Below are 24,543 nucleotides of genomic sequence, written 5' to 3'. Positions count from 1 at the left end.
TTACTTAGTGTCTGTTCCTTCAATTATGTGTATTCCATTGGCATTGTCTGGAAGGAGTCTTCGATTTTCTCCTTGCAGATAAACTGAAGATCTGGATCCAGCTCCTTCTATTTTGTTCACCATTAAAGAGTCTGTGATGATGGCAGGATTGCTATTCGTATTTTCAAGATTGCCATTTAGTGGATACACCTTATTGTTCTGATTAGTATTAGGACTGGATGCTCTTGTTCGCACTGCTGAGCGTACTAAGACATTCATAGCTTCCTTTAGGTTAGAAGACTCTAAAATACCTTTTATAGGGGATGAGAAAAAGTAAATGTAATTATTTATGTTTTGGGTATAATATTTAGATTTTGATGCAGTATTCTCTTACCTATTCGACAGTTTTCTTCCCACTCACTCTCTGGAGAAACACTTTCCAGCTTATCTTGCCCTTTGTTGCTTGGAGCTGGATGAACTTGGAAGAAACGATTGGACTTGGAAGATAGGGTTAAACGATTGACAACATTCTTTTCTGGAGGTGCTGAGGATGGGGGAGTATCTTCAAGAATCACCCTGGGTACGGGATCTCCCCTATTTTTCAACTTTTCCTTTAAGTTCCTTGGCGTTTCTTGTAATATGTCCGCCAGAAAACTCTTATTTGAGAGTTGGGAGTCAATTCTATCAATTGCATCCTCTTTAATCTAAAAGGGATCATAAATAAAATCTTTCATTTGAGCATCGCATGTAAATTAAACGTACATGAACCCTGCCATCCTCTGCAAACTCTACGAATTCGTCAATGAACGCACTCATGGTTTGTGGTTGTTCATCCTCTCTTTTAGTAGATTTTTTCGCTTGAGTTATGCCATATGTACTCCTGAAATCATTTCGAAGGTCATTATGAATTGCTAGTTAATAGTATCAGTAATTATCCGATTAATTAGTTTTACTCTTTGAATTGTGTCATTAGAAATTTGATAATATGTATTTAGCGATTTCATTGTTAGGGTTTGTACTTCATACCACTAACACACATTCAACATTATCTTTATGGGCTAGTCAGTCATACAAATAAATATATCCAATGTATGATTCAAAAGGACATGGTATGTAATTTATATAGTAAAGAATGAGCTGATTCATATACGACGACAAAGGGAGGAAGGGAGGGAGGCAGAGAGAGAGAGTTAAAAAAGAAGAGTGAATGTGATGATCTGGGCAGGGAATGCTGAAATGAATATGGAACGCCGCGCTCATTATTGTACTTGACGGGAGTGCAAAAGGATTTTCTCATATTAATTAAATAAATGCTGAGAATTGAAGCTTTAATATCTAATAATTTTCCCATTTTTTTCAATAATATGCATGATACATCCAACCAAATTATTATAATGACACACATATATTATGTCCAAAATACATTATAACCCAATCTGTATCCAAACCAATTTCTGTCAAGAAGTGATGATAGCAAATTAATTAACATTGTTTCAAAAATAGACAATCAGTAATAACCACATACTCAACAGGGTTTCAATCAAATTGCATCCAAATTCGTCAATATCTAAGCTAAAATGTATGTTTCTGAAGCGAAATGCCAACTTCATGCCAATAACAAAGGAAAATGTGTTGCAAAAAATCTTCAACTCCTCATTTTTTACCCCAAGAGTTAGATTGAATTGTGAATTAACTTCATTCATCTTCAGTGTTAAAGTTTCATGATAAAATCTGGATAAATTAAAGAAAGATACATATTCCATGTCATTGAAATGATAATAGAGCGTTTTCAGGGCCCTTCAGCATTGTTGATGTTGGCCCCATTTTGGGGATCGAAACAACCAATTTTTATAAGAATGAAAACCTTTTTTATTAATATTAAGGATACTAGTCAACTATTGGATCATCTCAAATTGGGGCCGTCAAATAAAAGGACTTAAACCTTACTGTCTATTAAACATATATCCCTCTATTGCCTAGTTTTATAACATATCAGGTTCTAAAATGTATTAAAAAATAGGTTATTATATCGTTAAACAATCTTATTCCATAGTGTAGACAAGAAATTAACTATTACAATAGATATAATAAGAAATTTTCTCTAATTATCCTATTTTTGTCGTCCCTGATCCCCAAAATTAATAAATAATTGAACAAATTTAGCCATTTTTCTTGGTCTTCATTACCTAGTACTTTGATTTCATTTAAATATCCCTCTTTAGCATTGACATCAAGCAGTATTCAATGCAGGTGTGTTAAGTCTTTTTTAATTCATTAAGCTATTTGATGAGGTTTTATGCAGATTTACAAAATATATGAGCATTTTGTGTAGTATAAATATCAACTTTGAGCCTCGTAAGATGGTCTCTCCTTCAATTAAGATGCAGTTTATGAGTTGTATTGTTAAATAATTAAACTTTCTATAAAAAAAATGAGTAAGAAATGAGTTGCTCAAGTTTCAATTTAAAGGATTCCTGAGGGAATGATGTTGCACTTCCGTCAAAAAAAGCATACGCCAAAAAAAGATGTCGTTCCATCTTCATTTCATTGTTTCCTGATATGGGAGAGAAAGGAGCTGCTGCTAGCTAGCTAGCTGTATGTTTGCCTCTCACATACAGTATTTGTGACTCTGTCTACAGTATATATTGTATTGTAAGTGTGTACCTGTAGCAAGCAAGAAATGGCCCTCGTAATCAATCAATTTCAGCTGATAGTTGCTAGCATCTAGTTCATTATTAAATATTATTAGTGTAATATTGATCAAAATGAGTATTGAAAGGATGAATTAAGAGTTATTTTGTACGTACATAGATAATAAATGATAATGAATAACTGATAAATATATTAGTGAATCACTTTGTGCCCTAAGAAATTAAGATAGAAATGACCAAGATGAAACATACTAATACAAGCAAGAAGAGTCCTTCTTCATCGACTATTTCTCCCTCACCCACTTCTTCCTCTTCGCAAGTTCTCAAATCAAGTTCCTCCTGGCGGTTTGTTGATGACCTCTGGAGCTTACGAGACCGATATACTGATATCCGCCTTGTGTGCTCTGGAGGGAGAAGCGTCTCCGGACATCAAGCACTCCTCGCACTTTATTCCCCCTTTCTCAAGCGACTATTTGAAGAGGAAGGGATTCGAGAGGGGAAAAGAGATCCAGAGATCACGCTTATACTCGAAGAAATAGAAGAATCCTCTCTTCTCTGTCTCATGCAGCTTCTCTACACTGGAGAACCCCCAGGGCCACTCTCCCCACTTTCACTTTATGAATTAGAGTCTCTTGCTCGAATGCTTGATATTCCTCTTCCACTATTAAAGGCTTCCACGAAGGATTGTGAGGTTGAGCCCACTCGCTGCATTCACTGTGGTGTTAAATTTCAAAAGCTAAAACCACTAAAGCGACACCTTAGTTCATGCCAAAAAGCAGGCAACACTCAGCAAATGCTTTGTCTTCGCTCTTGTTCCACTCCCTGCAACAAAAAACAACATCAGGTTCCAGTTGAACCAATGCGTGTACTTCGAACACGATCATGTACCCTCAAAAAGGCCCCTGTTAACGCCTCATCTACGTCTCGTGCTTCACCTTCTCCTCATACTTCAATCAAGGATGAAGATACTTCTGATGATCCCATACTATCTGTTAAAATTGTTCCTCCTTCACCGAAATCGCCTAAGCAAGAAGACAATAAAAGTATAACTGAAGAAGATGAAGAAGAAGTTGTTCTACCAATAATAGAGGAATCTCCTTTGCCTCAGGTCATTGTCTCATGCGAATCTTCAGAGACAGTTAAGGAGAATGGCCTTGAACCCACACAATCATTGACAAGTAAGATCAATGGTACAGAGCCAACTGACTCAGAAAGGAACTCGGATAAGGTAAATGAAGCTTCTTCCTCAAATGTAAATGAACCTTCTTCCTCAAATACGAGTACAGTATCGACTATTGAAAAACGAAAGAGGGTTCGAGGAGATGGATCTTCTAGGAGGAGAAAACGTTCCAAACAAGATGATGAAACTTCTTCCAAATCGAACACTTCTTCTAATACACCCGTGTGTGAACATGGATGTTACCTTTGCGTAAACTCATATGCGAGTCCACCTCTCTTACGAGATCATTTGGTTGCTCATTTCAAAGATGAACTCTGGACTACTATTAAAGGTTTTTCATGTGGCGTTACTACTTGTGCCATTTGTCACAAGGAGTTTAGAAAGCCTGTTATTAAGAGTGTTGTGGTTAGACATTATGGCATAACTCATTTGTTTATTAAAAATTACTTGGATTCCGAAGTATTTGATGAATATTTTTCTGGACAGAAAAAAGCTATGGAGCGACGAGCTCTCAAGATGAAGAAGCAAGAGTTTGAGAGTAATATGCAGGGCGCCTTGGATAAACAAGGCCTCGTGGATAAAGAGAGTGTTGTGGATAAGGCGCCCATTCCTTTACCACCAAGGAAGTCATTGCTTCATAATGATGATGGTGTTATATTCTCTTACGGAAATGAGATCCGGGGATTTATGGATAATGACGAAAATGCGATTGCTCCTCCTCCTCCTCCTGCTCCTCTACCTGCTCTACCTCCTTTGCCTGTTCCTCCAGCAACTAATGACCCCTTCGTACCCCCTCCACCAGCCACTCAAAGTAATCTTTATGCATCAACTCCAAATTTGATGAATGGAATGTACACTGCAGAATCCTCTTTTGATCGATATCCTCGCCATCACCATCAGGAAGACACACCCTCAAGAGACAACTACTACTCTGATTATTACTCTATGCCTCCACACTCTGATAATAATTCCAGTGTACCTCATGGAGAAAATTATTTTCATCCCGACTATGAGCCGCAGCCGCAGCTTCATCAACATCCAAGTGGAGGAGGAGGAGGAGGAGGCGGCGAGAACCAAAGTGGGACATTTTATGGGGCGCCATTTAATTACTACGATGACGCTGCCTATTACCCATCTTGTGAAACTACTAATGAACATCCTATCATTGAAAAACTTGATACGTGAACAATAAAGTTGTATAATATAATATAATATGTATGAAAATGGCTTGAACCAACCCTCAACATATTATTATTTGTGGGGGGTGTGTGTACTCAAAAGCCATACATCAGGATCTGTCTTTTTTTTAAATCTCTAAATTAAGTAATTTACTTTGTTACCGTTTTGTTAAAATTTTTAGTATTGTGGTTTGTTCTGAGTGACAAGTTAATTAATTTTCTTTTAAACTATTTATATAACTATCTAGTCCCTGATTTTTCATTATTTCCTCCGTGTTTCTGATAACACAATTACTACTACATGGTTTACAAGTTGCTGTCGTTTTTTTTCATCTCTTAACTAACACAGTTTTTTTAATAAATAGAGTTAGTTGTATCTACCGCCTATGTACGAGTACTTCCGTTGCCGGTATCTGTACATATTGTTTGCTTCGAAAATATTTGTGTGTATTTTGTAGTTTCTGCTCCTGATTAAATTTTTTGTTTATCCTAGCTATTATTTGTTTCATTGATTAGTCCAACTATACTATTATTAATAATCATGGTTAAATACCTTCTAATACTGCTCACTAGCTCTGCTAGACTCTCTCCATGGGCTCCCTCACTCTCCTTACAAATCCCCACCAAAAGTGAATAGTCCATTATATCCAAACGTTGTAAAAATTCCACGTCCCGACTGAGTTGCTCCACAAACCTGACATACACACATACATATTAGGTATATTACAGATTCGACTATCCAATTGTAGCATGTCAACACAAAAACAAGCTAGAATGATTGTTCACAAAACTATACGAATATCCAGTTTATATCAACTTATTAACCCTTTGGGTGTGTCGCAAATTCCATTTGAAGTAGCCAAAATTGATTGACACACAAAAAAAGAAGGGTATTTGACATATTTTATTTGAAGGGGCCAAAGTAAGTCTCTTAAATTAAACAAGTGTTGCTAAAAATGACACAATACAAAAAATGAGAAATTGACATATTTTATTTAAAAGGGGCCATGTCGGAGACAATATAAATCTCATAAACAAGGATTCTAAACTATAACTGAAATTGCTCTTATGTTGACAGCCCACATATTTAATTTCGACTCTTACCAGGATCTTTGATTTCCAAGTCGTAGACCTGTTCCATAAAAGTTCTTGTCTTTAAAAACAACTTCGGATCGTCGTACTCCACTAGGAACTTGCTCACAACGCCCTGCAAGACAACCTTTAAGATCGTAGCGCCGGTTTAATCCATTTTCTGGCCAAAATATGGATTGCATGATGATAAAATGAACCTGTATAGAATGAGGCCTTATTTCGATTTTTTGAAAAAGTTAGATAATTAAATTTAAATAACCCACAGGCTTGGATTGCTCTGCTAAGCGAATTGTGTAAAGTCCGAGAATCTTCACAATGAGAGAATGTGGGGACATGATAAAATGGTTCACATACTCTCTAAAAAAAGAAATCAGAATAGTTAATTAATTCATTGAATGTTGAGGAAGATTCAAATCTTACTCGATATGTGATCTAAAGAAATGAACATTCTTTTCCTTTTCAAATTTGATGAGGTATCTTTTGTCATTCCTGGTGTGAAAAAGTTGATTAATTATTAATATTATAGTTAATTATTATATTTGATTATACAAATAGGTTATTTTCATATGACGACAGCATTCTTGATGCCGACCATTTCGGGGGTCAAAACTACGAATTTTTATAGCAATAAAACCCTTTTTTTTATAATTACTATTAAGGGAACTAGTCAACTATTGGATCATCTCAAAACGGGGCCGTCAAATAAAAGGACTTAAACCTTACTGTCTATCAAACATATATCCCTCTATTGCCTAGTTTTATAACATATCAGGTTCTAAAATCTATTAAAAAATATGTTATTATATCGTTATACAATCTTATTCCATAGTGTAGACAATGAATTAACTATTGCAATAGATATAATAAGAAATTTTCTCTAATTATCCTATTTTTGTCGTCCCTAATCGACGAAATATTTAAATAATCGAATAAATGAAGCCATTTTCAGTACCTATTACTATGGTTTAATTTAAATATCACAGCTTAGCTTTGGAATCAAGCAGTTTTCAATGCAGGTGCTAAGTATTTTTTTATTCTAAATACTAGTGAGGAATGGACAGACCATAAGTCCGCTCAATAAATTCTGAGCGCGCTCCCACTCAGTTTTTAATTTTGTAAGCGCACTACCGCTCAATTAAAAATGATTGGCGCTAATTTTTTCGCTCGTATAGTTGTTTTTGAATTTGATAACTCTTTATGATTGCAATTAAATTCAATATATTGCAAGTACAAGTGTTGTCACGATTTGTGAGAACTCCACGCAAGAAGGAGTTGGTGGTGTCTCTGAGGGAACATATATCTGAGTTTTCTTAGAGTGGCGACCTTCATGAGACGTAAACTTGTCAACCAAACGAGCAGTGAGTTATAGATACAGCTAGGGAAAAAAAATTCCAACTTATCTTTAAACGTCTATTCCTTCAATCTTTAACTCTCAAATTTGTTGATGTTATCTCATAAGAGGTATAAACAGAAAAAGTTATACAAACTTATGTAAATGACCAAAAATTCGAGCGATTTTATTGCGCTTCTAAAATGATGAGCGTGCTCTGACTCTCGCTCGTTATTTAAAACAATGAGTACACTCTCGCTCAAGAATGTCTAATGCTCTCTAATGTATTGGTCCTAGGACTTATTGCCTAAACTGTTTTTTTATCGGTCCAATCTTATTTACCAATCAACAGTCCTAAGGACCAATACCTCAGACCTTCAATCTTAGCTATTTTTATAGCAATTCTTTACTCATAGCTAGGATTGAATAACGTAAAAACGAAGAAAATAATAAATGATAGCTTGAACGTATAATAATACGTTCTAGCCACACATTTCCTACATTAAAGGTTGCCTATCTTGTCTCTTGAAAGAAGTTAAGTTGAACAGTTGAAATACATGGTAAGTAACTACGACATTTCAGCTGTTGTAGCTACTATAATAGACAGATAAAGAGCGGTCCTAGAACAAACAAATTTTATAGGGCCTGCTTGATAGGACTATTTACTTTTCAGTTTTTTTTAGACCGATCCAACACTACTTAATACCATTTTATAAAGTTTAATTAGGGTTTATTACAAATTTGTCCATTTTATGAAGTAAAAATACTATCAGTCCCCAAGATAGTGTATCCTTCAATTAAAAGTCAATTTATGACGTCAGTGAAAACGCTCTAAACCCTCTCCCCCCAAAAAAAACAACAACAAAAAAACAGACAAACAAACAAACAACAACATTGAACTACTTACGTAAAGAAAAATAAATGTTTCCCTTTAGAGTTGGATTTGTGCTGATAGTAAGGAATCCAGGAAGCGATGGGGGAAATTGAATTGATAAAGTCCTCTTTTTTGATTCCATGGCCAGTCTGAAGTGTTTCAAATACTGTAGGGGCATATGCAGAAAACTTACATCCAATTGCTTTTCTTTTAAGCCTCACTTGAAGTTTAGAGTCTACTATTTTAACTTCAGAATAGTGAGACTCATTGAGTAACTTTGAGGAAAGAACCTTGGGAAGATGCTGATGTAGGCTTAATCGAATGCATTCTGTAAATTATCATAAAAGAAATAAAATAGTTTATGATGAACTTAACATCTGTCATGTGGATTGTATTAGAGGTATATCATGTTTAAAGCGGGGATGTGTGTAAAGAAAAAACTAAGTATAACAATTAAAAAAGGGAACATGGTTGATGCGTGTGCTCGTTCTTCTTTTTTGTTCATTATTTAATCAGTCCTGGGGGTGTTAATATCTCCCTCTAACAGAAGATTTTTCGCCTATCTTTCATATAAACTGATTTAAATATGAATAATATAATAAATCTATATGAATTTAAATATAATTACAATATTTTCCATGCACTAATTCTATTTTAAATGTAGAAGGTTTTTTTTTTTTTTACAGCAGAAGTTCATTTCCTCCCTCCAAAATCATAAAAAAAAACTTCTGATATTAACAAAGGTCTTAATTTAGGTGTGCCATAGGTCTCGCTCCAGCCTTCTCCTCGCACTTTAACAAAAAAATCATTTATGTTCCATTGTATATATTTTTGCCGAGCCCTATATTGTATCTTGCAACTTTTCCTTCGAAAAGAAACAGAAAAGCGCCCAAAATCAAATTGTAGTTAGCCAATTATTCTCAACTATGGGACTATTGTTCAACTAGTGGTAGTACCCAACATTACCCGGAGTAATTAGGTGTTGGCTAAAGTGATATTTTTACTTTAGTAATATAGAAGAATATTCCCCAATAAATCTCCATTCTTAGAGGGAGTAACAGTATCTATCGTTCGTGTATACGTCTTAGTGTATATATACGAGGGTCGTTTAAAAAGTGCTTGCAAAGTCCGAGAAATGCCACTACTGTCACGTACCGAGGTTTTTTTAAATTAGTAACATCTCTTGGAATAACACACACACCAACTTTCCCCCAGATCGGTCTATTTCTTTCTGTTCCACATTCGTTTGAATTTAAGGACCGACCGGAAAGATTATGGCGACTGTCTTTCGGATTCGCAAGGACTAATCCTCATCGACTATCTGGAAAAGGGTAAAAAAATTACAAATGCATATGATTAATTTTGATTGGCACGTTTGAAAAACGAGTTGCAAGACAAATGCCTTTCATTCGCTCGCAAAAAGTCATTTTCCATCATGACAATGCGCCAGCTCACACCTCAGAAGTTGTGGTCGCAAAATTAATGGAAATAGGGTTCAAACTTGAAATGTCTCCTCACAAACCTTCATTATTCTGTCATCCATCATCCTATCATGAATTTTATCAATGAATTCTGGAGTAGTAACCTCAGCAGGGCGTCCTGAACGTTCAGCGTCACTTGTACCCATATGGCTACTCTGAAATTTTTTAAACCACTTATAAATTGTTTTAATTGAGGGTGCCGAATCCCCATAATGTTTATCAAGCTTCTGTTTCGTCTCTTGAGGTGTTTTGCCTCTAATAGAGTAATTTTTAATCAACAAACGAAATTAATTTTCGTCCATTTTTTGAAAATCACTCACCTTCCTCGATTCAAACGAAGGGCAAACAGAAAGAAATAAACCGATCTGCCTGAAAGTTGGTGTGTGTTCTTCCAAGAGATGTTACTAACTAAACATAACATCGATACGCGCAAGTAGTGCCATCTCTTGGACTTTGCAAGACCCTCGTATATACATATGTATAAATTTACATATTTAGTATCACATGGGTTAACAAATCTATCTTTTTTATACACGCATTTACAGTAGGTCTGCTCTTATCGCAGTTTTTGTGAAACGAGAAAAAATTGCGTTGCACAGGGACTTTTTTTGGACTAAAGCTTGTAAAATGGGAGGATTTTTTTTATACTGTCAACTTTTAACAATTTTTCATTTGTTTTTTAGAATGGTTTGGACAATCAAAACATTTTATTCATTATTTAAAATAAGATATACCATATAATAAACTTGTAAATTTAGTCTTAATCTTCTCTTTATTGGATTTTTAATCTAATCATTTGAATACTGTAAAATTTAAATAATCGGAACTTAACCAATACTTATTCAGCAACCTTTTTAATTGCAAGTTTGTATGTTAAGTAATAAACAAAAGCTTAAAGCTTATGTATTATATAAATTACGTAAAGGACACTCCTTCTCCTCCCTATACAAAATTATACACTTTTATAGCATGAATATATAACCATAGCATGAACGAACTCATCAACAACTACAAGAATTCTTGTTTACCTCATTATATAGTTTTTGGGAATTTATTATCATAATATAAAAACTGGGATATGAGGACACTATAGAGGGAGTTTAGTATAATGCTAAACAGTACCTTATGCATAAGGGTGATAATTTTGGTAAGAATACAAAAGCGTGCGAGGGGAAGAGAAGATATACTTATGGCATCATTGATGAAATAATATACATCTTCTTCTATCAAGAACGTTATCATTCCCGCCTTTATTATTCATTATTAATATAATATTAGATGCTGATAGTCGATAGAGAACTGAATAAAATGCCTAAAATAACGTCGCCTTCTGTCTGGATTTCTGGAAATGGAGGCCCAGGAATTTGGAAATACTTACCTGACAAGAAACAGATGGCTTGTCGGATTTGTCGATATAAATGTGCCTTTAGTCCCCTGTCTAGAATTATACGCCACTCATTATCCTCATCTCATATGAAGAGCATGGATATTCTTCTAAAAAATCAAGTCGTACTTTAATTCTGATCTCGCAAGATGCTTATTGCATGTATATACCCTTATCCATTGCTAATCATCTACGTTCAAAAAATTTATGGAGAAATACACGGGTAAACCTATCCCTTCCCGAGGAACCATCATTAAATTAATGGGGGATGTTAGTACTGATGTCATTACATATAATATTACAGAAATACATATAAAAATGTTTTGAGTCATCCACATTAAATGACGATCAAGTTATCAGTAAAAAGTATAAAATATTTACTAATTTCGAAAATGGAACTCTGAATTTTGTACTATCTAAGAGTAAGTATTCAATTTTTTTTAAATCTAACCATAAAATAAGATTCTATTTTAGCTAAACATATCAAGAATTATGATGATTTAAGATACAATGGTCAATTATTATAAAAAGTGGGAACTTGGACTCCCCAGTTTAATATAAAATATATATTTTTACATTAATTATATATGAAAAAATAACGCAGATTAAATCTTCGAACTAGAGTAAACAAATTAACAAAACTCCATATTATAAAAATCTTCTCTAGTTAACCCAAGTCGTCTTCCGAACATCGAATGAATATCTTTTAAAAAGTAAAACATATTAGATAACATCATAACTCCTACTTATATCTCTAAATAATGACTGAATAGTACCTTTACCGAAAAAAAAAATTCTGTCAACCAATACATTTTTCAGCTATGTATGACGTGGATCCTCGTTTCGCTACTTGGTTTAAAGCTTAATATCATTCCAATATATTATTAAGATGTTCAAGACTGGACTCGAGCACTTAAAAAAAGGACTCTTATACGCAACTCGGACTACAAGGGAAAATAACAGTGACTAGACTCGAACTTGACTTAAATTCATAAAAATTATTTGTAAAAAGCTCTGGTACAAGATTAACCGATAATTAATGAATCATTATTGTGTTGTATCAGTCTTTATTTATTCAGCCCGGTCTATTCCAATTTTAGGACGGGTCCTATCATTTCTTCCGATTGTCAGTGCTAGAACTGATTGAAAAAGAAGGAATAAAGTTAAGTGACGTAATCAAGGATAGAACTTTATAAGTTTTAGATATACAAGACTGAACTGGACTGGAATGAGACTGAAAGGGATGGCACTCCAGTCTTAAACAAGGACTGGCACGGCACTACTTCTAAGTTTTAGATCCCTAATATACAATAGTTTTTGAATTAAATTGAATTTGAATTAAACCAATCAACGTTCCGAAAACTGATGGGAGGAAAAGAAGCAAACACATCAACAGCTCACAATTAACTTCAATGTGGGGAAGAAATGAATTACTGCTATACAGAGGAGAAAATGTAGTGCAGGGCAAATGTTATAAATATATTTAAATTCTTTTATACTTATTTTAAAATGCACTTTTAAATCATTTTACACCGAAAATAGTGATAATCCTTTTTCTTTTAGTGAGAGATGTTAACTTAACTCCCACACGACTTATTAAATAATAAAGAAAAAGAAGGCAAAAATCACGCATCCATCTTTTTTGCTTTTCTAATAGCTATACTTAGTCTTTTCTTTGCACACAATCCCTCTTTAAATATAACTATATAATAGTTAATACAATTACTAAAATGCGGCCTTTGATCTAAAAAGTTTGCCCATCCCTGCTATAAATCCTGGTAAATAATGGTTTAAAGTTTAACTTAAACTAATTCATGAGTTCAACCAATCAAAGTACAACATACTAATATGCAGGAGAGAAGCAGAAAAATCGACTGCTGACAAAAATACTCAATATATAATTTTATGCTTGCGTGGAATGAAGACTTTTGTTAGGGATTATTTTATTGTATTACAATGATGATGGGAGTTTATTGATTCGTTATTTTAACTTGCATTTCCCTGAATGAAATCAATATTTAATATAAAATTAGTTTAGTGATGAAAATCCTCTGTATTTTGGGGATATATTAAAAAAACCGAACTCAACATAGAAACCCTGATAATTTTGAAGAATGTTTTGGATGAGGGCTGACGTTTCATTAGAGCAGCATCAATCCGCTGTTACAAGGGATGAAAGAGAGAAGGAAAACAGCAAGGACATCGACTCTGTGTCCAATAAGGACATAAAATTATAACTCCGCAAAAATCTTCGTTGTTACTCTCTGTCTTGTATGAGATAACACGGATGTGTTATCAGGTCTACAATGTAATTGAAGGTAATAACCAAGGAAGTTCCCTCCTCCTCAGGAGTTAATAATGTCAACAACTAAGGAAAAGAAAATTCATTCAACAGGCCAGCTAAAAAATACACTCGATTTACATAACTATAACAATGTATCTCACATGTACATTTTTTCTTCTTTATTGTTCAATAATATAATAGGTCAATGGAGTGGCATCTCCTTAAATTGTTTTAAAAATGATTAATAAAATTAATATATATATGAATTTAAATATATTTAGAAAATTTACCCTATACTAATGTTATTTTAAATGTGGAAAGTTCTCATCTTTATAGCAGTAATTCATTTTCTACTATCAAAATCATAAAACAGGGAGATGATATTAACAGGGGTCTTAACTTTGGTGTGCCATATTGATTGCTCCCGCTTTCTCCTCGCACTCTTTCTCAAATCATATCTCGAGCTACATGGGAAGGACTCAAAAATTATAATTTTCTTCGAAGCCGTCTAGCCTCAGTTCTAAAAGTCTGACAATTTTGTTCTTGGTGCCATTCAAACGAGCTGAAAATAATCTATAATTTGTTGTTTGTTTTGCTTAATCAAAGTTGACGGATCAACAAGCAAAAAGATAGTGGGCCTGCAATCTCCTCCGCGGACAAGTCGATCTACGTCAAGAAGATCTTCACAGAGAACACTGTTCTGAAAAGGAGAAATGATCGCTTCTTGGCAGAATCAGGAGCTCAGGTCAAGGGAATCTTCAGTACCAAACATCCTGCTCAGGTCATGGTCTTTGAGTGTAGAAGCGTCCAACGGCAGCAAGAGGTCTCCCTGCTTCTCTAAGGCCAACGAGAAATCAAAACATGGACGTTTACTACATGGTTCTTAGGTACCATGTCTTGCCTTGGTTGAAGAGCACGTTCTCCATGACAACTATGTGTTTACCCAAGACGGCGCCCCTGCACACACACCCAAGAAGGTGCAACATTTCTGTAGGGAGAACATGGCTACCTTCTGGACTTCGTCTTCCCCCGACGTGAACCTCCTAGACTTCGCTGTTTGGTGGGTATTTGAGAACAATACAAACAAGACTTATCACCCTAATGTCGATGGTCTGAAGGCCGTGATCATAGAGGAGTGGAAAAATTTGTTATCTTACTTTATCAAGGCCATTTGTGCTTCTATTTGTCCCCAAATTGAAGCCATACATCAGAAGTAGGGGATTTATTGAATAACAAGTGTAGAAACTTTTGCTTCAAAAGTTTGCCATCCAAATGGAGCAAAATAAAAATATGTGGAAGTTAAAACGGCTTTTAAAATTTTCTAATTTTTGAATCCTCACCCTGTATATATGACTTAGTCAAGAATCCTGACTATTATCTTAATGACTTGAAATAAAAGCTCCTCCATTGAACGAAGGCCTACCTTTGATCAATGAGAATGAATCCCTTTAGGAAAAATATCACTAGTATGTACACTATAGAACTCTATACTACTTAAAACGTACTGAAATCAAAGTATTTTCTACATATTTTACCTCTCTAGAGTACATGTGAATTATGAGATGTTATGTCTGTATATTACTAGTGTTTATTTACGTTCATCTTTCTCTCGTCAGACGAGTTGTAAGATATTTTATTACATATGTATTGTATAAATTTGTAAATTAGTGTTGGGCTTCGGTCTGACAATCCTAGAGCGGTCTGAGAACTATTTCGGCCCTATAAAGAAGTTTTGTCCCAAAGAAAAACTCGATCAGGATCGATCCTACAAAAAAATAGATGTTATTTAAAACTCGGCCCAGATGGATTCTATATAGGAATTGTTGATGACGTCAGCTGAGTTTTAAAGTTGTAAGCATTGTCATAGAATAACGTCGTATGATGTTAAATCTGTTGTATAAATTAACTTTGCACAAATAAGGAATGGAGAGAAAATCGGTCCATTGATATAGACCAAAAAATGGGGATACTTATATATCCGAATGTAGTCTAAAATCGCTGACTGGATCGAAATAATGGTCTAAATCGGTCTAGATAAAATCACTAACGACCGAACCGAAAAAAAGTGGGTTGGAAAGAGTCTGAACGCTGGATCGTGGCGACCCAAAAACCTGCAGGAGTATTCAATTACGAATTAATGGCCTTTATTTTTAATTACGAGGTGTCATTACGCAACTAAACAATAGCTGAAACATAAATATTTGTTCTTTGTTTTTATACCATGTCTCCAAGTGTAAAAAAGTTAAAGAAACAACCAAATAGGATAAGAATGTGCAATATCCTCTGCGGCGGTGTTTGTGCCGAGAAGGCTACAGTTACTGTTGGCATCTCCTTCAATTTAATGATGATGATCGAAACATAACAGACTGCCCACAACATCAATAAGTCCATTAATGAAAACCCTCTCTCATTCAGCTAAGAAGAAGAAAAGCTTCTACAGCAAGAATATGGCTAACATCTAGCCTATTTTCATGGTGCTGTCCTCTAGATCTGACCTCAACACCCTGGTCTTTTCAGTTTTAGGTTTGCAGCACCTTTCATCCTATTTAATATTCGCTACGAGCGCCCATCCTGACAGCATGGTACTCCATGGACACAACCTTAATCGTCAAGAGCTCCCAATCTAGCGTGTAAAGGCTGTTATTGCTTGTGGGGGAATACATATTGCTGGACTTTAAGTACAATTCCAACTTATATGTCCTTACTATACACGGGATGGGATTTGTGTTTATTTCTTTCCTCTTGCAGCTGCTTGCAGCTGATCTAATAAAACATAATGGGTGATAAGCCGCTCTCCTCCCAAACATTTTTCAAATTGTCCTAATTACTGCGTCTATCTTTGGTTTCTTTTATTTTTAGACATCGAAAGGTCATGTTTTATGCATTGGTGGTGCTTTTCACATAAAATAACAAACATTATTTTAGCTTGAGAAACCGTCCATTTCAGTCCCATAGAACAAAGAAGAACCAAAACTTCTTAAATGCCACAATGTGGCACTCCTCCGGTCCTAATCTCAACTCCTTGTACTTTGCAATTATGAGTGCCTTGTAGAATAATTTCTGCAATACCTCTCATCCAAATTTGGATTCGCTAAGAGCGAAATACTTCTCCAGCCTTGACCTCAACAACCTGGACTTGCATTTTTAACTGTTCTATAGAAGAATATCGAATTAGTTGGATCCACAAAAATCATAAAGTTCTCTTAGATTGGTCTAGGATTTTCAAACCGATTTCAATGATAACAATTCAAATTGCATCAAATTCCATGGAACAAATTCATATATATATATATTTAATGACAAAGCCATAGATACTTTATAAATATAAGCTATATAAAATACTCGTCTCTTCCCTCTTTCACCCCCTATTATCCTAGATTGGTACTATCCTTGGGACATCATTTTAAGGATATCCAATTTCTAAACATGAAGTGCCCTTCCACGATCCTTCTTTTGAAAAAGGAGATTTTGTGCGGACTGCGTTAACTTACTGACATAAAAGTTGTTCATGTTTTTGCTTCTTTTTCCCTAGTCAGTGTTCAAAATGTTGATTGATTGAAATATAATTAGCTCGTTGTACGCTGTGAACAATGCTTACAAAGATTGTTGGGCAGAGTAGGCCAACTACTAACTGATTTTGTGCCATTTTTGGTTGTTTTCTTTCGGAGAAGAGGTTATAAGATCCAATAGAAGTAACGAAGATATTTGTTTGTTTATATGCATAAAGAAATTATCAAAAGAAGCGGATAACAGATGAAAAAATATTGTAATGGAGGCGTGGGCCTTTTTTTCATTATTCTTGTATTCTTGAAGAGAAAATATATATGTACAAAGTAGTCTTTAGTGCATGAAAGGGGCAAAGTAACACCATCGACTTGTTGCAGAGTTGTAAGTCTAATTCCTTTTTGACCTCCGAGTAGAATTAAGGATCGATATTAAAGTCATTCCCGTCTATAACATTGCTAGATACGGAGTGGGGTTTGTGGTATATTGATGTATCCCATACCGAGTGGTTCATTAAAATCTGAACACTTTCAAAATTAAATTACAACAAGTTATAATTTATTAGTTAACAATATATTTTCAAAAAAATTAATACTATAAATAGATGTGTGTTTAAGCTCTCATAATCATTAATGTATCCGCCCTTAGTGGCAATGATGGCTTACAAGTGGCCTTTTTTCTATCTATTTTTGGGGGAAAGGTTCTAATAAATACACTAAAGATAACGACGTGATAAATACATTGATATTTTAAAGGTTTGTTTCTTTGTAGAGAGTGTTAATAAAGTATGTACAAGTAGGTTTTTTTTATTTTAATTTTTAGGCCTAGGGATTTGTTGTAATAACATGTATAATTACGTTGCCATTCTTTGAATTTATGTGCAAACATTAGAAAACATAATATTATGTGCAGATGACACTCCATTACAAAACTTTCAAATATTTTTACATTTGCATGTTTATTCTATAAATAATATTGCAGGACATAATTAATTTATAAATAAGTTAGAAAACACAAAGTTAATGACTTGAGGATCCTTAAGTTTTTTTTTTTGTATCCTATCGTGTAGAACAGACACAAACAGTTGCATGTTCATCCTAATAATTGTAATTAAGCTCTTGTTCATATGGATAAATACGGGATTTAATGAATAATCCCCTCATCTATACTTTTCCTATTAAGTATTTATCAAGGGTTAATCCGCTTAGAATATATTATAAATAAACAAATAAGTCAAGATCCTTTGAATATTATAATCAATGAATTAAGCTCTTTGATACTTAAAGCCGAATTTCAATGAGTCAATTGCTCTTAATAAAGCAAGCCAAGATATATAAATATTTTCCTCGACAATTTGTTTTTTTTTATATGGCCAAAAGTTCATTTGAAGGGCAGACATGGCTGTATATTATTCAACAGTTTATAAGTGTCATAGTCCTTCATTATCCAATCAAATCGTTCATTAAGTATGACTATATTTTATTATTGTCTAAGATTGGGCTGTTTAACGTCCGACAGGACTTGTCATGAGATGTACCGCGCTAGTATTGCAACAAAGCTCAATAGGGATTTAAAGAATAATTATGACTGAAAGTATTATGAAATGTGAAAAACTCATATAAACTCATAGTGTATATGGCTAGAATATGATGCAACAGAAATGCCGAGTTCCTTTTAGTGTTTAAAATTTGATTTGAGAGCTTTTTTTGATTGAATAGAGGGACCTCTAGTGGCTATTATTGAATATCAAACATTTCTTATATAATTTAAAAGACTTGTTGATCTATGCAAATCTTCAATAAACCTTTTATACAAATAGAGAGAAAAAAAAGAATTCGAATCATTAGGACATTTTCTATTAATTCCAAATGGGGAACTATTAATTATCCGATAATTTGTGTTCAACCAATCAACAATAAGAGGGCAAATAAGTTCCAAGATGGTAGAAAAATGACAAAGACGAAAAAATACTTATCCTTATGTCGAACATTTTTTTTGTCTAATGTTGTTCCAATTGGCTACAGAAGGGATCCGTGTAATGAAAAAAATACGTATAGCGATTAAAAAAGGAAAAACAGTTGATGCGGTTGCTTTTTTTTCTTTTTTGTTCATTATTTAAAATGTCCTGGGAGTGTTAACATCTCCCTCTAAAAGAAAAATTATCGACTATCTATGGTGTAAATTGATTTAAAAAAGCATAATAAAATAAATATATAAGAGTTAAAGTATAAATATTATATTTCCCATGTATTAATGCTATTTTAAAATGTTATCTTCTTTACAACTGCAGTTCATATTATCCTCCAAAAATCATGGAATAGGCAGCTGATATTAAAACACTACTGGGTAAGGATTCAAAAATTAGAATCCTCTTCAAATCCTTCTAGCCTCAGTTCTAAAAAATTGACAATTTTGAGCTGCCAAAAAGCTACAATTTGATGTTTGTTTTGTTTTTGTGTGATCAAAAATATCTAAGCAAGAAGCAAAATGGCAGAAGGCAAGAAGATATTCATAGTGGACACTGTTCTAAATAGGGAAAATGATCGCTTCTTCCCTAAATCTAGAGCTCAGGTTAAGGGAACTTTGAGGACTAAATATCCAGCTCAGATCATGATCATGGGCATCCTGGCGTCCAACGTCAGTAAGATGCCTCCGTACTTCACTAAAGTCAACATGAACATCAACTACAATGTCCACAGGTACCGTGTCCATATGAAGCCCTTTTCAAATACGAACTCAGATACAACTTTATCACCCTGGCGACGTAAAAAAACACATTGTAAAATGCTGCAATTGCATACAAAAAAAATGACTGATTGATTAAAGTTAATTTATTTTTTATAATATATATTGTATTTTATTTGTATATTCTATATAGGAACAGAAGCACAAGAACTGAGACTGATAAAAAATATATTGCGGTATCGGTTCCAGTCTCGGGTTGAACCGTTAGAACTGCTAGACCTATTAAGGTATAACCTTGATAACACGTATAAAACGTCGGTGCATAGAAACGAACAAGGGATTTTGATTGGCAGTTCGCCAATGTGAAGCTGTAGTTGATTCAAATCTTCAACCTGCATGAGTGAACGTCCGCTATGTGGAACGCATGAAACAAAGATACACAAACACCTTGAGCCACGAGTGCATACCAAGATAAGAGAGAGCCACCACAGGTTTAATTTTTGCGCATATTAGTATATATTGCATTGGATGATGAACTTTGGTCCAGGAAGGAATGTAACTCGTATGTCAAGGTTTTACTTTATATTATTTTATTTCTGGACAAGAAGGTGTATTATTATAATTACAACGTCAGCTAAGGAAAGTAATTGATTGGTTAACTTATTATTAGAGCATGCCATAACAATTAGACATCAATATCATTTGATTCGATGATTAATAATGTAAGAACAACAAACAAATGTGACGTCATATTGTGAGCCGGTAATTTTGCCTTGTTAATGGACCAACACACTATTTATTTCTGTCTTATATAAATGAATATTTACTTTCTAAAGGCAATTCCATTTAATTAATATTTAATGAGGAGATGAATAGAGATACACGTATTGGATAACACACGATACCAAGTCACTCATACAGAAAGTATTAATCACATTGAATACGTGTTCTCTATGATTCTCATAATACCTGCCATTTAATCAATGAAAACAACATTGCATGCACCCTACCTGTAATAAATAACACGAGTAACAAAAATAAAAAATCCTTACCTAAGAGGATATATTGTGGATGATCTCCATCCACTTCCACAAGACCATATCGTAAAAAACGCATTTGAACATTTTTCCAGAGTTTTCGAACCTTGTTGGAGCTTCGATTGGGTCCAAGGTCCTCTTCTGTGCTCAGGGATGAGGATGACATTGTTCTGATTTCACATGGAAGAAAAGAGAACACAATTTTGATTATATGTACGGCTTTTTAAAATATGAAGAGAAGTTTTTAGTTAAATAAGGAGAGAGAGAGAGAGGTTTCGTGGCTCAAGAAACATATATCTAACTGGAGAGGAACTCTCAGTAAAACTGTGAACAAAAAAAGTGACTTTGATCTACGCGAAGAAGGAGTGCGCTATGCTATCAAAATGACTTAGTTTCTGCATGAATATAATTACATTGTTTATATGCCTCTTATAATTTGTTGATTTGATGATTTGTAAAAGAGATAATATTAATAAAATGGAGTCATTATGACACCATAATACATAAGCACCCATTATCATAGTATATAATTTCTTCTTCAATTAACGATAATATCAATTTGGAAGGAAATAATTAGAATTTAGAAAGCTCCTTTCAAAATTTGAAGCCCTGCACTCTTTTCCCCGTAATATTCCCAAACAGGTCCTTGCTATATCTGATAATCCATAAGCGGAGAATTGGCAGATAATATTTTTGCTAAACGACAATTTGCAAAACGGACATTTTGCCGAATGCATATATATTTCTGAGCAGACATTTTTCTATAAGAATTGTTTGGTACATTTGCCAGAAACATAACATTTAACATATTGAAAGATGCGATTCCATATAGTTTACTCAATTTAAAATTAAATTATATTGTTGGAGGGGGGTGTTATTCTATTAAAATAAGCAAATTAAATGTTAGCACTACTTTTCGGATGCAAATGCATCTTTTGAGCATAATTATAATTTTTTATTTCCGGGCAAATTGAAACTTTTGACTCCCTTGACAAATTAGAATTTCGTTAAAAATAGTCATTTTCAAATGGTTATAGAGGTCAAAAAACGTCCTTAGAAGACTGAAACTTTAGAAACATACCTTCAAAATACAAAAGAAAATTGAATTAACAGGTAACCTTAAAAATTAGGCGCCATAGTACATACGCTAACATATATTTCTTGAAATAATTGACCCTTTATACGACCTTGAAACTGTACTTTATTAACTTAAAATGTTATATGACTAATGAGTTAAGCATAAAAAGGCTTTGATGGTCACGACATTCATGAGTTTCCTCTTACTATTTTATTTATGTATATCACTTTGTTATATTTAATAGTGTTATTATGAGAGAAAAAATATTTATATTAGTTACTGATTATTATATAATCAGAACTGAGTGGCATGGGATTCGAATATAGTTTGAGTATACACTAGAGGGACTGAAGTCTTCCTAACCAAGGGCACCTCAAGTTAGATAATTAAATAAAGTGTCGAATAAATTTGTTTAGAGCCGTTTCTTTAGTCATTAAATATGTACATATATACATTTATTCAATCAATAAACTAATTAATGATATTAAACACTGAGTCAAGGATTTAAATAAATATTAGTTTTACAAATAAATGAAGTTGTAGCCAGATGATCATTCTAAATAGTAATGGAGAAAACGTCGAATGACAAAACGTTGAATAGACAATACGTCAACCAGATAAAATGTCGATTGACAGAAGGTCTACCGTAGAATATAAAATAAAAGGTTACTTCAAATGGTGTTGCGATATATCCCATTCAGACATTTCCCGCTCAAAACATAACCCAGCAGCACCATTCTTATATAAACTACGAGAAAGGGGGCCCTTCCAATCCCCTTTATAAATTATAAGTCACCGCCGTGTCCCAAAATGGGATGAAACCCACGGCCACTATTTAAGCAACCACTAACAGCCAATGACAACCCATATGCACCACCAAATGTTTGAATTGTTTTTGGGGAATGGTCTGGCTCCAAAATAGAATGAAATCCACCACCACTATTTAAATTAATCCCACCTCCATTTACACACCCAAAATTTTGAGACTGTTTCGTGTTTCATCTCATTTTGAGGCCTGTTTTACCCGAAATAGCCCTCAACTTCTGGGTATAAATGGGGGTTTGTAAGGGGTTCTTACTATTTGTTTATGAAGGGGTGGTGAAGTAAATATCTCGGGGGGGAAATGTCTGGCGTGAAATGTCGTAGAAGCGATTATTACCTTCCCAAGTCGTAGAAAATTTTTTTGGATGCTACAAAACTGACTTCAAGAGAGTCTCGCGACAATGAGCTTCTCAAGTTTTTTACCAATAGGGACGAAGACTTCTTCAATTGCAGAATTATTACACTCTTTTCAAAATGGGCCAAAGTTATCCAACTAAACGGCTCATATTTGATTTAAATCAGATAATCTTAACTATGTTAATTTTATTATCAAAATGAAGCGAAAAAACCCTCAAAACTTTTTAGGTCACCAATTATATTAAATATCTTTTTTTGGGGAAATTGTCTTTCTGCATTTTTTTTTGTCCCATTGTCCAAGAACCCTGACAATCAACCAACAAATATATATATGAGGGATATGTAGATAGAAAGGGCCCTATTTCTTTGTGGCATTAATAATTATGTAACATCACACAAGTACTCTAAAACAAAGATACCTTTAAGGAAAGAGGTGACATGGAGAGATGTATCAAATATGTCCTAGAAAGTGGGGGCGGCAGATTTTTCTAGTTGGCATTTTGAACAGGACTTTTTATTTCTCAAACCTGCGTTTATTATTATGCAATTCTTGTAGAGAAAACATCCAAGTATAAAGTAATAAATCGTGCGGGTCCTCATGAAAGACGGATATTGATAATCAGGGGTTGCTCCTCGGTAGTTATTAGTGTAATTCCTTTACGAATTCGGGTAGAATTGAGGATCAACATGAGAGTAATTACAGTCTATAATTTTTTGCTGTATATGGGGTGGGATTTGTCTATATTTTCTTCATATCATAGATGCTGGCGCCCGCTATACTAAAACGTCATGAAAGCTAAGCTGCTTCTTCAAAACAATATTCAAATTGTTATGATAACACGTTCTTCTGAGTTCCTTTCATTTCCAGCATCAAAGCTGATAATTATAACATAATCTACTTGCTTTATTAACTGAGATTCAAATAGTATTAAATGCTTTTATGCTGAAAGAAAAAGATCCCAAAAAAATTAACGTGATCAATCTGATAATTTGAAGAATGTTTGGAAAGAGAGCAACTATGAGATGAAATACAAACTTTACTCCACATCTGGCAATCATACAGAAGGAATTACCACTATACTGATGCCCAATTCATCTCCGAGTCGAACAAGGACTTATACCTATAACTTTGCAACATAACTTTGTTCACGCACTTGTGATTAATTAACAGTTTTTGTTCTCTCTTCAAAAAAATAATAATAAGTGATGACAGCTTTGGAAAATAAAAAAATTATGTACATTACATTACAAAAAGAGCGCGATCTTCAAATTTCATATTTTGTGAACTTCTGAATATGAACTTCGTTAACGTTTGGGATGAGATTTTGAAGATGTATATTCTACAAAATATGTTCCACCCCATGTCGTTTCTTTATCGAGGGTGTTTGAAGGAGTAAAAATATTTGAGGTATATATTTTTTGATGGATTTTTATTTTAACCGGCATGTTGACTCTTTCGTTAGAGTCACCTTACGCAAAAGTATTTGTTTCCTGGGATGTTTGCAGTTACGCATAAAACCTGCCGGTATGTAAAAATAGAAGTAACCAAAGATGAACGTGGTAATCATGATCATTTGAAGACTATCTAGGAAGTGAGTAAAATTTGACGGCTACTCACCAAAGTTTC

General features: G+C 34.0%; 1 protein-coding gene across 6 annotated transcripts in view; it reads right to left on the bottom strand.

Moving 5' to 3' along the window:
• LOC121126107 (uncharacterized) overlaps positions 1-24,543 on the bottom strand; it is a 57,892-nt gene that overhangs the window by 310 nt on the left and 33,039 nt on the right. For 3 of the 6 annotated variants that reach the window (XM_040721411.2, XM_040721412.2, XM_071891823.1), the window contains exons 2-10: positions 20,675-20,829; positions 8,318-8,612; positions 6,501-6,569; positions 6,344-6,437; positions 6,093-6,277; positions 5,542-5,682; positions 742-859; positions 374-683; positions 5-290 (exon numbers count right to left, since the gene is read on the bottom strand). In XM_040721411.2, coding sequence (XP_040577345.1) covers positions 5-290; positions 374-683; positions 742-859; positions 5,542-5,682; positions 6,093-6,277; positions 6,344-6,437; positions 6,501-6,569; positions 8,318-8,612; positions 20,675-20,829 — 1,653 coding nt within the window. Of the gene's footprint in view, positions 1-4; positions 291-373; positions 684-741; positions 860-5,541; positions 5,683-6,092; positions 6,278-6,343; positions 6,438-6,500; positions 6,570-8,317; positions 8,613-20,674; positions 20,830-24,160; positions 24,208-24,543 lie in introns of those variants that run through there. The other 3 variants (XM_040721410.2, XM_040721413.2, XM_071891824.1) reach the window with 3 other exon arrangements.

Source organism: Lepeophtheirus salmonis, chromosome 11 (assembly GCF_016086655.4).
Source record: "Lepeophtheirus salmonis chromosome 11, UVic_Lsal_1.4, whole genome shotgun sequence".
NCBI lineage: Eukaryota > Metazoa > Arthropoda > Copepoda > Siphonostomatoida > Caligidae > Lepeophtheirus > Lepeophtheirus salmonis.
The sequence above is the reverse complement of the archived record's forward strand: the minus strand, read 5'-3'. Positions and strand labels throughout refer to the sequence as shown.